The sequence below is a fragment of the Podarcis muralis genome, chromosome 13, assembly GCF_964188315.1.
Source record: "Podarcis muralis chromosome 13, rPodMur119.hap1.1, whole genome shotgun sequence".
Classification (NCBI taxonomy): Eukaryota; Metazoa; Chordata; class Lepidosauria; order Squamata; family Lacertidae; genus Podarcis; species Podarcis muralis.
The window spans coordinates 16,898,997-16,913,891 of record NC_135667.1 but is presented as its reverse complement, the minus strand read 5'-3'; the positions used below and the strand labels follow the sequence as shown (position 1 = coordinate 16,913,891).

The 14,895-nt window shown below is 50.3% G+C and overlaps 1 protein-coding gene across 2 annotated transcripts in view; it reads right to left on the bottom strand.

Annotated features, from left to right (window-relative positions):
• TAOK2 (TAO kinase 2) overlaps positions 1-14,895 on the bottom strand; it is a 38,837-nt gene that overhangs the window by 10,857 nt on the left and 13,085 nt on the right. Inside the window, exons 7-17 of one of the 2 annotated variants that reach the window (XM_028701836.2) lie at positions 13,305-13,418; positions 12,714-12,805; positions 12,454-12,547; positions 12,210-12,291; positions 11,485-11,652; positions 11,185-11,397; positions 9,925-10,053; positions 8,624-8,860; positions 7,159-7,287; positions 5,477-5,680; positions 4,161-4,400 (exon numbers count right to left, since the gene is read on the bottom strand). In XM_028701836.2, the coding sequence (XP_028557669.1) occupies positions 4,161-4,400; positions 5,477-5,680; positions 7,159-7,287; positions 8,624-8,860; positions 9,925-10,053; positions 11,185-11,397; positions 11,485-11,652; positions 12,210-12,291; positions 12,454-12,547; positions 12,714-12,805; positions 13,305-13,418 (1,702 nt within the window). Of the gene's footprint in view, positions 1-984; positions 4,401-5,476; positions 5,681-7,158; positions 7,288-8,623; positions 8,861-9,924; positions 10,054-11,184; positions 11,398-11,484; positions 11,653-12,209; positions 12,292-12,453; positions 12,548-12,713; positions 12,806-13,304; positions 13,419-14,895 lie in introns of those variants that run through there. The other variant, XM_028701835.2, reaches the window with a different exon arrangement.

Here is a 14,895-nt window from a genome sequence, read left to right as displayed (position 1 = left end):
GGGAATCTAAAACAAACAACAAAAATGGGATTTACTCTCAGATTTGGTGTGTTCAGGATTACTCTGTAAAGATATTCAAGCTCAACCACCCCAGTTTGGCATTTTAAAAAATGGTTAATTTAGTGCCTATTTGGCTGCCAAAGATCGACTTATAAGTCAGGTTTTGTTTCCAAAAACAAAGAAACCACATCTATCAACAAAGCTCTTCATATACGAACTTGATTGAGATATTGTAGCGTCTGGGTGATTACCTGATTAGAGCATCCTTTCCCACCTTTGTGCTCTCCAGATGTTTAGGGCCCATCAGCCCAGCCAGCAGGGCCTGGAGTTGTAGTCCAAAACATCTGGTGGGCACAAGGCATGGTAAGGGCTGGGATAGAGAGTTAAAATAGGCAAGGTAATCATTTTTTGTTAATGACACAAGTAAATCACTGCAGGACTACGGGAGCTTCTGCATTACCCAGAAACCCTTCAAACCGGTTGTTACTTGTGTTACAAAAGGCAAGCATCTCATCCGGGTGTGAAAGGGCCAGGCACTCTGATGCCATTGCCACAGCTCAAGCTGGGGGTGACTGAGGACAGAGATCCCAGACTAATGAGGGCATTCAGGTCCTGGAGTAGGAAAGGTGGAATAGTTGGCTCCCTGGGAAAGGGGAGAGCTTGAGGCACTGCTATCCCTGGAATGGTCCCGGTGCTTCAACAAGCTGCAGGGAGCCAACAAAAAGGTTGGGTCACCACCTGAAAAACTACCAACCATCCCAGCATTTGGGGAGGTGCTCAATGGCAAACTTAACTTTTCCATTCTTACATAGGTCCACTAAAGCAAGCTGGTTAAAACCCTAACCATTACTTCGAAGTCCTGGCTTGTGGTATTTGAAGATTTCTTTTATAAGGGCAAAAGAGAGAGTGAGAGAGAGAGAGAACTGCTTGATTGGCCCATTGTGCTTTCAAATGAAAAACCTGTAGCAATAAGTTGGATTAAAAAAAAAAAATTCTCCCGTTTTCAGTCATATTTTTTTATAAAAAAAATCTCACATTAGCTCTTTGTCCCTCCCCACAAAAACTGGTTTTATATAAAACTTAGCAAAAAAAAAATCACAAACATACACAAACATAAAATTAAAAGTCAGCTTGAAATATGTACATTCAAGTAAAAAAAAAAATGAAGTGAAGGGAGGTTGTTACAATTAGGGTGGAAAATGATAAATATATATATATATTTGTAAAACGGTGGAAATATATATATTAACGGCGAAAGAATCACCTAAAATTAGTTAAGCCCTTAGGAGCTGGTAGGAGTCTGATTTCTTGAAACATGTACACCCCTTTAGGTTTGTAAGTTTCCAGATCAATTGAAACAAGGTTCAGCGGGGGAGAGGGAGGGAGGATGATAAAATTTAAGGCGATATGGATCCTGACCATTTAAGGAGCTGATAATGAACAGAAGCCTATTTATTTTGATGACTGTATATTCAGCCCCAGAACCCACTACCTTCTTTGGGGGTTCTATGTTTGAAGTAAATGGAGGACCGTACTTATCCCCTCATTGCTCAAAGTAGGTTAAAGATGGAAACAAGAGTGCCTGGACTTTTAAAAAAGAGGTTACTGGAAAATGGTTGCAAGAGTGGAGTATTCTGCAAACTGCAGCCCCTGCCCCCTTAGCAAACTCCTCTTTTCATTGGGGAACATTGAACAGGACCCTTCGACCTCAGACACTAGCACACATGCACCTCACACCTCAGTTCTTAAGGGGCTTGGAAATCTCTTCAGCTTAACCCACATCTCCACATCTTCTCCCAGCCGGCTGGAACGGGCGCCAAAAAATACCCAACCCACCCAAACACAGCCAGCTCAAAAGGGCGTCATCAGGTGATTCTTTCCTCGTTAGGGTAATGAACACTCAACAACGCTCCGCCCCACCCCCATTGTGTAAACCAATAAGGAGCTAGAACAAACTTCTGGTCCTCCCGCAACTTCAAAACTCCTTTTATCAAAGGCTCAGAGGGATCCCTGGCCTTAAGACATTAAATTCTCTCCTCTTGCTGTTGGGTTCTATATACCAATACCACAACACTGGATGGAAAGTAGTAGGTTTTCAGAGTAAATACTGTCACTTGCTCTGCCTGATCTCCCGTAAGTCCAGAGACTGACCAACCTCCCAGAATTGTGTGTGTGAGACCAGAGGACCAGGATGCCGGAATCCCACTGGAATGGACTGTTTCACCGTTTTAGAACAGGATGTGGAGCCCTCCAAGGGCTCCTTATCTCCAGGGTCTCCTGGCAGGCTGGCTTCCTTGCACACTTCTTCTCCTACTAATGCGCCTCGCTGACCCCACAGAATGCCCCCGGGGCCTGGCTGTCAGGCGGGGGATGCGGGAAGGCCTTTCCTCTCGCAAGACATGCAGCCCCTTGAGGCAATGCAGGGCCGAAGGCGGCAGCTGAGCACAAATCACCTCCGTGAGGATCTTGTTGATGCTGCAAATCGGCTTGGCAAGAAGGGCCGCGGCCTTGCGGTGCCAGGGCAGGGACGGCTGGCGCTGGCGGGACAGCACCGGGATGCGGCTGCGGAAGCCGCCTTTGTTGGTTTTGGGGAAGAGGCGGAACAGCCCCTGCTCGGTGACCAGCCCCAGGCGCTGGAGGATGCGGAAAGCCGGGCGCGGGAGACGGAGCAGGGCCAGGAGCCAGAAGCGGCGGGCGCGGCGGGGGAATCCCCTCAGGCTGTGCCGTGCAAGTGCCCCCAAGAGGTAAAGGGGCAGGAACAGCCAGGGAGAAGCTAACAGGTAGGAAGCCAGGAGGATGACAGGAACGTACAGGCGCTCCCTACTGGCACTCAGCCCCACCACACCCACTGCCCCCGCCATCTTGGCCAGGAGGAGAAAGGACGCTCCGGAAAGGAGGAAGACAGAGTGCAACAAGGTGTACGTAACCCCCAGGCCCACTAGAGCTCCTTCAAGGGCCAGGAGGATATCCTGAAACCCACCACCCTGCGCCCACAGTGCAGCGAGGAGCAGCAAGAGAGTTGGCGCACATGGGTAGGCAGAGACTAGCAGTGCCAAGACCACGCAGAGAGCATGGGGCAGCATGGCTGCCACGGGAGGTGGGACAGGGCGGGCTTTGCTGCTGGCCTGCTGGCTGTAGGGGTCTTCAGGGGCTGGGCAGCCATCTCCCGGGCCTCGCAGGGCCCCCTCTTCGAGGACAGTGGGTAAGGCATGCAAGTATAAATTGCCTTCACATGTGAATGGATCCAGCTTATCAGCCTCTTGCCCATCAGGCTCTGGAACGCCTGGCCGCCCCCGAACGGACAACAGAACCCCAGAGCCCTCTCCAAAGTGATCCCGCACTCCAAAAAACCTCTGGCTTACTTCTAGATCAGCAACTCCCTCTCCACAGTGTTCTTGCTGTTTCAAGCTTGTTTCACCGAAATCTGGAATCCAACCTTCTTTTCTGTCTAGATCCAGGACTTCCTCGTCCTTCCCATTGAGCCAAAGGCACTCCTGTCTCTGCTCTAAAGCAGCAGCTTCCTGCCCATCTGGAATTTCGCTTGCCAGGCATTGCCAATCAGGCTTTACGTCCCCAGGACGCTTTGATTCAGGCACCAAGGCCTCCAAACCCTGCTCATCCAGATCTCCAACCCCCTTTTGCGACCAGTCCTGTACAAGACCCCCAATACGCACTGCATCCAGTTCTAGGTCCTCCTCCTCCTCCAGGCCATACTCTAAAACCACATGCCCATGAAAGTCTAGCTCTGGCTCCAGAACCCCCATTTCATGGCTACACTTCCCTAAAAGGTTGGGACATTTTATTCCTGTGTCTACAACAACACCCTGAGTTGGCTCCAGAACCTCTCCAATAGGTTTGCATCGGCCTAGATCATCATGACAAGGGCTACCAGACTCTGAAACAGCCGATTCACATCCTCTTGAGTCTAGTGGCCCAAAGTGTGGGCATTTAGATTCTGCATCTGCCGGGCATTTCTGAACCCTGGCGGCACAGTCACAGGGACTAGGCCCACACAAGTGGTCCTGCAAGGGCTCTAGACTTCCGTCCTCATTTGTGTCCATTTCCACAACCCCTGGGTGCCCCTGCCCTGGCTCCAGACCCCTTGCATCCTGCCCGTCAGGGCACCACTGGCAGCAAGGCGGGGTGTAGGTAGCACCTACTTTGAGGCTCTTAGGCTGCTGCCGGACCTCCATGGCGTGTTTCTGGCGCAGCTCCTGCTCCCGGCGCTTGTTGTACTCCAGCTGGTTGGAGAGCTCTGTTTGGTGCTGCAGGCGGGTGAGCTCTGTGCGGGTGCGCTGGACGGTGTGCAGGTGCCGGAACTCCAGTTCCTGCGTGGATTCGTGCTGGCGCAGAAGCATGGCGCACTCCAGGTCCTTCTGGGTCTGCTTTTTGTTCAGCTCCTGAGGGAGGAAGCAAGGGAAAGGCGTTAGAACTGCACCTCCAATGGAGACTCGCTTCTTCTTGACATCAAGGCTCTTAAAAGGGTCAGCATTCTTTCTTACATCCAGGTTTCCAATGGCCGCATTCTTCTCCCAGGGGCCCGAGAATAACTATTGTCTCATTCCCCCTTGCTCTAATGTCAAGAGCTGCAAGCACTCTCCCTACAAGCCTATGAAAATACAGAATTTGGGACTGGAGGCAAAAGCCAGCATCTTGAGCAACACCCAGCTCTCTTCTATTTTAAAGAACACTATTTTCTAGCAAAGCTTCCAGATGATGCTGGAATGCAGGTGTTGGTGGTTAGGCTCTATGATTAGTATAAACGGGAGATGTTCAGCAAATCAAGGAAATAGTTTATAAGAGTTTATATAATGAGGTTTGTGATGGTTTTGCAGAATTTTGCATGTATGCATGTGCACACATAGAATTTGTATTGCTTCACTGCAGAATTCATTGTTTCGGAGAAGAGATCAACTTGCTGACACCATATTTTAGCAGAGGTGGCCAGCGGCCACCTCTGCATTAGCGCTAAACGGGCTCGGCCCTGTATACCTGAAGGAGAGTCTCTGCCCCATCGTTCAGCCCAGATGCTGAGATCTAGTTCCGAGGGCCTTCTGGCAGTTCCCTCGTTGCAAGAAGAGAAGTTACCAGAAAACAGACAGAAGACCTTCTCGGCAGTGGCACCCTGCCAGTGAAACACCCTCCCATCAGATGTCAAGAAGATAAAGAACTACACAACTTTTAGAAGACACCTGAAGGCAGCCCTGCTTTATTGTGTTGGCAGCTGCCCAGAGTGTCTGGGGCAACCCAGTCAGATGGGTGGGGTACAAATATTATTAGCTCCTGTTCTTGTGCTGCTCCCCATCATGCTGCATCGTACTTGCTGGCTCCCTGGGGCAGATACCCAGACACCCCCTGTCAATGTCTGTCCTTCTGGGACAGTAGTGGTGACACCTCCTCACCAAAACAACCCCTCATGAAGCCCTGGCCCTCCCGTGAAACCATCCCTTCCCCACAGCCAACGCCAGACTCTCACCTCTCGCAACAGGTCCTGGTCCAAGTTGTGGCGGGCCAGCAGCATCTTGCGCTTGTACTGGCGGCACTGCAGCTCAAAGTACTGCCGCTGGCGGCGCAGAAGGTTGGCCTCTTCCTCTGCTTGGTAGTGCTGCATGTTCTCCTTCTGCCTCAGCAGCCACTCTTGCTTCTCCCGCTTGGGTGTGCTCTGATTCTCCTGCAGCTCCTGGGAGAGGAAAACAAAAAGTCATGAGAAATGGGACACGATGAAGCATGATAGTATTTCCTCCTACACAGCATGGGCGGAGAAGAGGATCTGGCTGGCGGAAAGGAGCTTGAGCTCTCCCACCGTGGGCCACCTTGACGGGTCCACCCACCTGTCAATCATCTGATGTCACCATGGTGACCTAGCTGCAAAGAAAGCGGGGTGCATTCTAAGTGTGCTCTTGTTTCTTTCCTGAACTCCTTGGCAGCCCAGCCTGGGATTCAAGCCATCAGTGCAGAAGATCTATGTTCCTCAAGCTGGGCTGCAAAGGAAGACCCCTGCAGCCAATCCCAGCAGGGGTTTCAGTCAGTGCTGGTCAACTGATTGGTCCTGGTTACAACCCTCTGTTTGGAGCAGCTGTGCTTGGTGGCTCCTGACTGGGAACTCCAGAGCACAACTGATGGATGTTCAAATCAGTGTTGGTTGGTGCCAATTGCAATGCTCACTTCTGCCAAGGATGGGCCAAATTTGGAATTACTGGATGTGAGCCAAGGAACAACCAGAAGAGCATTTTAGGGCTCTTGGTTGTACCTTTGCAGCCACATCTTTACCTGCCCAATACCTGACATCAAATGTGGGCCAGGTGGCTGTGGTTTAGGAAGAATGGCATTATGGGCCAGCTAAGGCCTCCAGCCAGGCTTGATGTAGCCCACAGGACAGCGGTTCCCCACCAGTGCCCTACACCCAGGCATAAAACTGGGTAAAGAACATCTGGGTGCAGCTGGCGAATATATGGATGGAGAGTGAGGGTGCAGACCAGCTACAGAGTCCCAAAGGAACTTCCACAGAATACACTTATTGCTAAACTTTCTCTAATTGCTCCTTCATTCATTCCTCTTGTTCTCACTGAATGAGGAGTGCAGGCACTGCTGGAAGTCCAGCCTTTGCCAAACATTTCCCATGGTGGGCTTCTGCCCACCAGAGAGAGAGAAGAGCCACTCATTCAGTCTCAAGGAAACAGCTCTAGGGCACTAGCTCACTCTTCACAAGCAGGAAGTTGGCCATGGCTTGCAGGGAACTATGAGAATTTTCAGCCTTTGAGGCAACTCTTGAGTATTCCCTGAACGCAGGTGGATACCCTGACATTTTAAAATTTATATTTTATATGCATCTCCCCTAAAGATTGTACGATTGACTCCTGAATAAGCTCCTTCAAGGACTCTACTTTCAGGTCACTGAATTATCAGGCGGTAGTACCACAGACTGAACCAGAAGTGCCAGATTCAGCAGTGCCAGATTCAGCAGTGCCAGATTCAGAGGCTGCACATCCCTCACCCACCCATGACAGGATTCCCAGTTAAGATGGAATCGGAAGACAGCACAAGGGGGGGGGGGGGACACGGAGGCAGGGATGAGAGACCAGGAACTTTCCAAAAGGAGGCTGCCAAGCTGGTGTGACCCCTCCCCCTCCCTGCTTTGCTCCTCTTAAAAGCAGGTACCTCTTTAAGTTGCTCCTTGCGTAGCTTATACTGCCGCTTCTGCGACTCCAGCAAGTTGCCCAACTCCTTTTTCTGCTGGCCCAAGATATGTTGCTGAAACTTCTTCTCCTCAGCCAGGGCTGCCTTTGCCTGTACAGGGGATGGATGGGTGAGAGAGAAAGAAAGAAGGGAAATTCACCCACAAAGGAAGGATGAAGACAGTTTGGCCACGCTCATGGCTGTGTGTGTAGTAGTGTAACTCCATGCAAGCACAGGAAAGTATTTTAAGTGTGGGAGAAAGAAAAGGGAATTGCCAGTATGGGGGTGTGGGCAAACTGGCAGAACGTCCAAAGCCAGAGTGGGAAACTGAGTTGGAGTCTCAAAGAGCCTGCCTGTGTCTAGCAGAAATAGGCAAATTTGCACCGTTAGCATGGTTTTCAACTCACCATTTTTAATGCGTTTGGGTGGAGGGAGGGGAGCAGGGCTTAGCATTCAGGCCTGCATCTCGAAGCTGAATGTCCTCTGATACCAACACAGGAGCATAAGAAGCTGCCTTGGACTGAGTCAAGACCATTGGTCCATCTAGCTCAGTATTGTCTACACTGGCCAGCAGTGGCTCTCTGGGGTTTCAGGCAGGGGTCTCGACCAAGGATTGAACCTGGGACCTTCTGCAGGCAAGGCAAGCTCCACCACTGAGCTATGGCCCTTCCCCATAAGCATATGCCCCATATGCTTTTAAGAGGAAAAATGATCCCCGCAGCAGCAGCTCACTGAAATGATCCCAAAGCACTGAGCTACCCGGTCACAGCTGATCTGGCCAGAAGGGAAGGGAAGAGCCGCAGCTATAACAGGAGCCAAAGAAGTGACCCTCTCAGCATCAAGCATGGACCACCCCAAGTAATCTGGTCAGAATGAAAGGGAAACCAAAAAGGAGGAGCTTCACTCTTTTTATTGTGGCTGGTTTTTAACACACCCCTCCAGCACACGCAGGGCCAGCGCCAAGAGGCCAGGCATTTGCGGAGGGTCTAGGCACCGTTCCAGGGGGTCCGCTGACAAGAACCCCCTGCTCCTGCTCTTCCCTACTGCCTCTCAGCCTGGCCCAGGCAACGGGGCAGCTGTAGGCAAAGGAGGATCCACAAATGACACTGCCTACTTGCTCTCCCTGGCCCACTGCCTGGCAGTCAAGCGAGTGGCAGCAAAGATGAAGAGGGGGAGCAACAGCAGCAGTTGGTGATGATGGCGGCAAGGAGCAAGGCCCGCTGCTGCAAGAACACCCCACCTGTCCTGGGTAATGGCTCCCCAAAACCAGGAGCCGGTGCTGAGCATGTGGTTATTCAACAGCCCGAGGAACTCCACTTTCCTACGGGAGCTCCTCCACTAGGGAGGCCACAAGCTCTCTGCCTTCCTCCTGCCGCTTGGAGCCATCGCACCTGTCTCCAACAGAATCTCCCTGGCTCTGGCAAGGCAATCCCACACTAGCGCTCACCTCCTTCTCAAATATAGCTTGGTGCTTCTTGGCCAGTTTCTCAGCCTCAGCAGAGAAGTTGCTGCGATGGGCCTCCAGCTCCTTGTCGAGCCGCAGCTGGTGCTCGTCCAGCTCCGCCCGGAGCTTGTTCTCCAGAGCCAGCAGCTGCTTCTGGTGCTGGCGCCGCATCCGCTTGTAGCCGCTCATCTGGTCCCGCAGCGCCGAGTCTTGCTCGTGCTCCTGGATCTGGCGAGTCACCTGGGGAAGGGTGGCAGGAGGTCAAAGTTAGGCAGCCCGGACTCTCGCAGGCCCCACTGCTTGTGTGCTTACTCCTGAATCAGAGTTGCATCCTGTTAAGGGGGAAGCTCTGCACCACCCTTTCCTGGGCCATCCTCAACACCCTGCCTACAAGAGCCTGTAATCTGAGAACTAGACCTCCCACATCTTGTCAATTAATCCATTTTTAATCAAGCACTTTTAAATTATTATAGGTACTGATAAAGTTGCCGGTAGCAGGCACCACCCTATTTTTACTTTATTACATTGACACCCCTCTTTCTTCCATGAGACTCCAAGGTTTGCACACAGTTGCACCCCACTCCCTCTCTGGGACTTCCCCATTCTAACACAGTGCCTGTTGCACAGTGTGCATGCATCATCAAAAATGGTGTGGCTCTCTGGAGCTACTTTTTTTATTCATATATTAGATTTATTAATCAATTAAGGAATCAATCCATTGCTTCAGTTTCGGCAGCCCAACACAGAAACAGAGCTTCCTTTATTTCTCCCCAGCAGATCATTCCTAGCCTCCCTTGGTTACAAAGTGTGTTGGGGAACATGGGACTTCTAGGTCTCCATGATTCTCCCTCTGCTCCTTTCCTACAATAGGAAGCTGTACCTAAGAACAACAATAGATGTTAATAGTCCATGACAAATCTTTCCCCCCGGAATCTGTCCATTCCTTTTCTAAATGGGTCACTTTGGGGCCAGTTTCCCTCCACCCCTGGGGGCTGCCAGGAGTTGTGGCAGGAAACATGTGAAAGGTGCCAGGTTGTGGGGGCTGCATCCTGCGCCCTTAATACTTCTGAGGGACATGAATTCTCATTTTTTATACAGCTAGCAAGAATACCATCTCATCTTAAGAAATGAGGATTCAGGAGGAAGCAGAAACTACTACTTGGGAAGAAGTTGTGTAAACCCTGCAGTTTCTGCAGCCTCCGCACAAAAACAAGGTGCTGGGCCATGAACAATGAAGAGACTGAACTTGGTTTGGAGGGGGGGAAATCATGCTTTGTCCAAACATGACTTCACCTTCCACTCACCAGAGAAGCTGTACGGATGGTCGCAAAGTGGTCTCGGTTGCGGCAGTAGGCACGGCGCCGGGCAGCTGATGATGAGCTCTGGGGCTCCATCTCAGGCTGGTACGGGTCATCGTACAGGTTGTCGTGGCCCTGAGAAGCACCAAAACAGGCCTGTGAGAAATGCAAAACCTACACGATTCTAACACCTTCTTTGCCCACTTCTCTTTATGCTGGATGACCTGGGTCAACAGAAAGCCCCACAGCTGTGTGAGGATGGGTGGGACACAATTTATTTACCCCATCCAGTGAGGAGGGAAGTGGCTCCACTGGGCTTAAATTTGCCTTGGTGAGGCAGAAATTAATGTTTTATTCTTCCATGGAAATTTTTCTGTCCTACAGGTTTACTACTAACAATGAATGGATGCCAATTGCAAAGACAACTATTAGGCAAGCAAGCTTGGCAATTTCAAAGCATTGTGCACAGTAAATACAAATAAAATAAGCATGTGGAAATAGATCAATCTCTAGGGCAGGGGTAGACAACAAGGTGCCCTCCAGATGTTCTTGGACTACAACTCCCATCAGCCTCAGCCAGCATGTCTAATGGTCAGGGATCATGGGAGTTGGTCCAACGACATGTGGAGGGCATCAGAACATTTTCTAATGATGCAAACTGAACACTGTCCAATGGAATATGAGCCTATGCAAATTAGCTTAATTCGTACAGGAAAAATTCCCCCAAATCCCAGGTTGTCAGGTATGTCCTTTACAACCATTGGTTTCTGGGCAGAGTGGGTAAGGTGGGATAAATCTATGCTTAAGATGAGGTTAGCTGTGAAGCAATGGGCCTAATAGGCGTTCAGAGCTAAGGATGCTTTAGCCGCAGACCCAAACCCTTTGGTCTCTACTGCCTTGCTCCCCACCACCATTCCTATCATATTGTGCGAATCCAACCCACGTTCAGAGGTGGGCCACTCCCACAATTCACCCACCCGGGTAGGACCAACCTGCAATTCCCACATCTTTACCACCTCCTGCCACCACCCACCAGCATGGGAGAGCTTGAGGAAGGCCTGGGCAACTGACGCTTCCCACCCAACCGGAGCTGCTCCCTAAATTTTGGCCTTCACTACGGCAACAACTCAGTGTGCCTGCTTCCGTGCTTCTTTGCGCTCTGATCATGGAAAGGCACAAGTGACTTTGTTTCCCAAGCCCACTCAATCCTGCTCCCTCCTGTTATCATTCAGACCCTCCCACTCCCAAAGCACATGTATCCTGTACCGGAAGGCGATGGATGACGGAGCTGTTGGAGGTGACTGTGTGCTCGCCTTCCTGCATCATGGCAATCTCAGCCCCATCATCGTCATCAGAGGCATCCGCCAGGCTGTTGACGCTGCTGCTCTGGCTGCTAGCGCTGATGGACATGCTGGGCACCGAATGGCTACTCTCCATGCTGTTGATGGTGCCTGTACGGTGGAGAAACTGCTCCACCTCCTAGAGCAACGTAGAGAGGGTAAGAGGTTGGGGAGGAAGCTGGAGCGGGGAAGAAGCTGCCTTGGGTAACCAGGTAGAACCACTAACCTCCTCCTCTTCTGGTGCCTCTGCATTTGGGCCATTCTGTGCCTCCTGGAAAAGGATTTTCTTCATCTTGCGGTACTGCAGGTTGTCCAGCTCCCGCACAGCATCCTTGGTTCGCTGGATCAGGTCCATGATAACTGTCTGGGGACGTTCCCTCAAGAGGAAGCGATGCTGGGGAAGAATGAGCACGAGGTTGGTTGAAAATGGTTCTCCAGAGCAAGTTTTTCACAAATCCACTTTAACTGGATCAATTCTGTTCCACTAACGACGCAAACTAATCTACACAGTGCACTCTCAGCTTGTCTGGGAGGTGAATCAAAGTGATGAGGAACCGCAAATACTTTGACCAAAACATTTAAACATTATTTTTCACAGGTGGAGCATCTTTTTAACAATGAAAAACAATGGGGAAGATTTGTATAGTTGTATCTTGGGGAACAATGTTGAAGGGAGTTACTTAGGAAGGTTGATCCCACGTGACAACTCTCCACCTACACCCCCCACCCCATGTTACCTAGCTAATTTCACGTCTTGGCAGACCTCGGCATCTGTTTTCCTCTCAATGAAATTTCTAATAGAAAAACAGCTTTCTTCTTCTGCCCTCAGCCTCACTTTCACTGTCCCACAGACAGGGCTGTGTTGTGACCAAAGTTTCAGAGACATAAGTGGACTATGGCTAGAGGAGACAGAAGGCCCCTATTCAGGGGTGCAGCTGAGCTGAGCAGTACCTTGAGCAGCACATCAGAGGTTGGGCGGTCCTGGGGGATCTTCTGCAGGCACGAATCCACAAAGTTCCGGAAATATTCAGACCTGAAAGAGGTAAAGAATGAGCATTCCAGGAGGCCTGCCTTCTTTCCAACTCCAACCTCAGCTTCTGTCATCGGTCCCAGCTCTAAACCAATCAATCCCTATTTCCAAGGTCCTAGAACGCCCTTCGTTTTCATAAACACATGAATTGGGGGCCTTTCTTACCAGTGACTGGACTGGAGCAGCGGAGAATCATTCTGGGCGATGTGGTATAAGGCACTCATAGCATTCATGTTAAAGAGGGGTGGTTTGCGCTCCGCTGGGGATACAAGGACACTGATGTTAACATCGACATTTCGCTTTCCCCCAAGACATTTCCCCTCCTGCCTCCCCCACCTTAAAAACTCTGGCAGCTCCAAGCTTGCTAGGGCAAGGAGGTCCTTGGAGCACACCACCTTCTCTATTCCTAAGAGCGCATCCCATACCAAGTTCGATGCACGTGATGCCAAGTGACCAGACATCCACCTTGCCGTCGTACTGCCCCTCATCCATGGCTAGGATCACCTCGGGAGCCATCCTGGAAAGAGCACAGTGCACAGTGGCCTGAGATCATGATTCACAGCTTGTTAAGAATCTATAGCTGGGGTGGTAGTGAATGTAGTGTCCCCAAATGTCATGGGGCTACAACTCTCATTGGTACCAGCCAGCCAGGTCAACGGTCAGGGATGATGGGAGCTGGAGAGCAACAAAATCTACAGAGCCACCCTGATACACGGCATTTTATCTGCAGAAAACGGCAACCCTCTGCTTCCATGCAGTACCACTTTGCTTTTGTACTTCTCAACATCTCTAACTCTTCCCACCAGAAAATGCAGGCCCTATCAAATCCAATAAATTCTCTTTGCTTTTCAAGGAACCAAGTTCGCGCACATCGAACCTCACTCCCAATTTGCCCTGCCATGTTTTCACGCAATCACTATTCTCCTAATGAAGGGCGAGGCCTACAATTGCTTCTTGCCACAGATCTTCCCGCTTGTCTCCCGGGTCACACAAACATCCAGTTCTTGCTCTCTTACCAGTATGGGGTGCCAACAAAGGAGTTAGCGGGAGCAATGATGGAGGCCGAGCCAAAGTCCCCCAGTTTCACTTGTCCTGGCTCAGTCAGCAGGATATTCCCAGCTTTCACATCTCTGGAAAAGGCAAAGCTTAGTGGTTAAGAACTGCACGTGGGAGCAGAGATAACCATGGACTGGAAGGTGGGCAGAGAGGGAAAACAAGTGTGAGAAGCGGGGGGGGGGGGAGCAGGAGGATGGAATCGTGGCAGATGATGTGTGCACTGAAAACTGCATGCCGGGGGGGGGGGGGGGCTAGATGGAGATGGTTAGGGTGAACTGCTTAGCCTTATTCAAGTGGCCAACCTCTTACACAAGTATAACCAGATCACACATGGTTCTAAGTCACAGAGGGGGGCCTACGTGTAAACAGAAGGCTTTCTGCTTCAGTCCTAAAGCAGAGCCAGAGGGTTGTTGTATTGGAGGGTTGGACCAGGACCAGGGAGAACAGGTGTAAAATCCTCATTCAGGTATACCACTCGCTAGGTGACTTTGGACCAGCCACTGTCTCTCAGCCTAACCTACCTTCAGAGGGTTCTTAGGAGGATAACATGGGGAGAGGGAGAACCATCTACGCCACCTTGAATGCCTTGGAGGAAAAGTGGGATGTAAATGCAATAAATAAATGTGTGCAAGGATGAGGCATTGGAGATGTGGAAAAGGGCCTGATGGTATGCATGGTCCCACTCTCTCAACACATGCCAATGTATTCATGTGGACCCTGACATGTGCTAGAACCCAATAAACAATGGCTTGCAAATTATACTGTGGGGGCTTTGTCATCCTGTCTGTGGATCACACAAAGGGCATGAGCAACTAAATATACAAGTTAGGATATAGAGAAACTCGAGCCACAGAGACCTGGCTTGCAAACAACACTAAGCCTTTCATTGTTTAGCCAAATGTGGTATCCAAACCCACACCAGCAGACTAACGATAGCTTGTTTTCTGGCAACAAACCCTGATGTGAAACCATGGCTAATTATGGTTTGGTATTATCTCCTTGCTCAACCATGGGTTGTCTAGTGAGCATTAAGGGTGGAGTGGTCAAACTATGGAGGCAGGAGGTAAGAACAGCCGGAAAACAAAGCAAGTTCCGGAGAAAGAAGCTCTTGGCTTATTTGCCTGCCTGAAAGATAACCCATGGTTTGTTGAATAAATCTTAGTTAAAACAAAGCATGGATTACCATTATATATGAACACAGCCAGACTGTCTGACCTTGCAGTTTTCAACCAAAATCTGCCATTTGCCACAATTTCTCTAGATGTAAAGTGGGAGGAAGTATACAGATTTTATGGTGCAGCAGCTTCAAGGCCATATTGTGCCCTTACAATGCAGGACGTTTCAAGCAGCTTTCTCTGAAGTTTGCATTCAGCTCATACATAAAGTTTATTTTCTGTCTCTGTGCTGAAAACCCCACAGGAATCGCTTGCATGAATCAAATGCAAATATGCCTTGATGTGGCAGTTAAAAGTAGCAAATAATTCAATTTAAAATCAGAAGGGTCCATAAGGACTGCACCCTCATGGTAAGATAGGGACATGGTCATTCTGC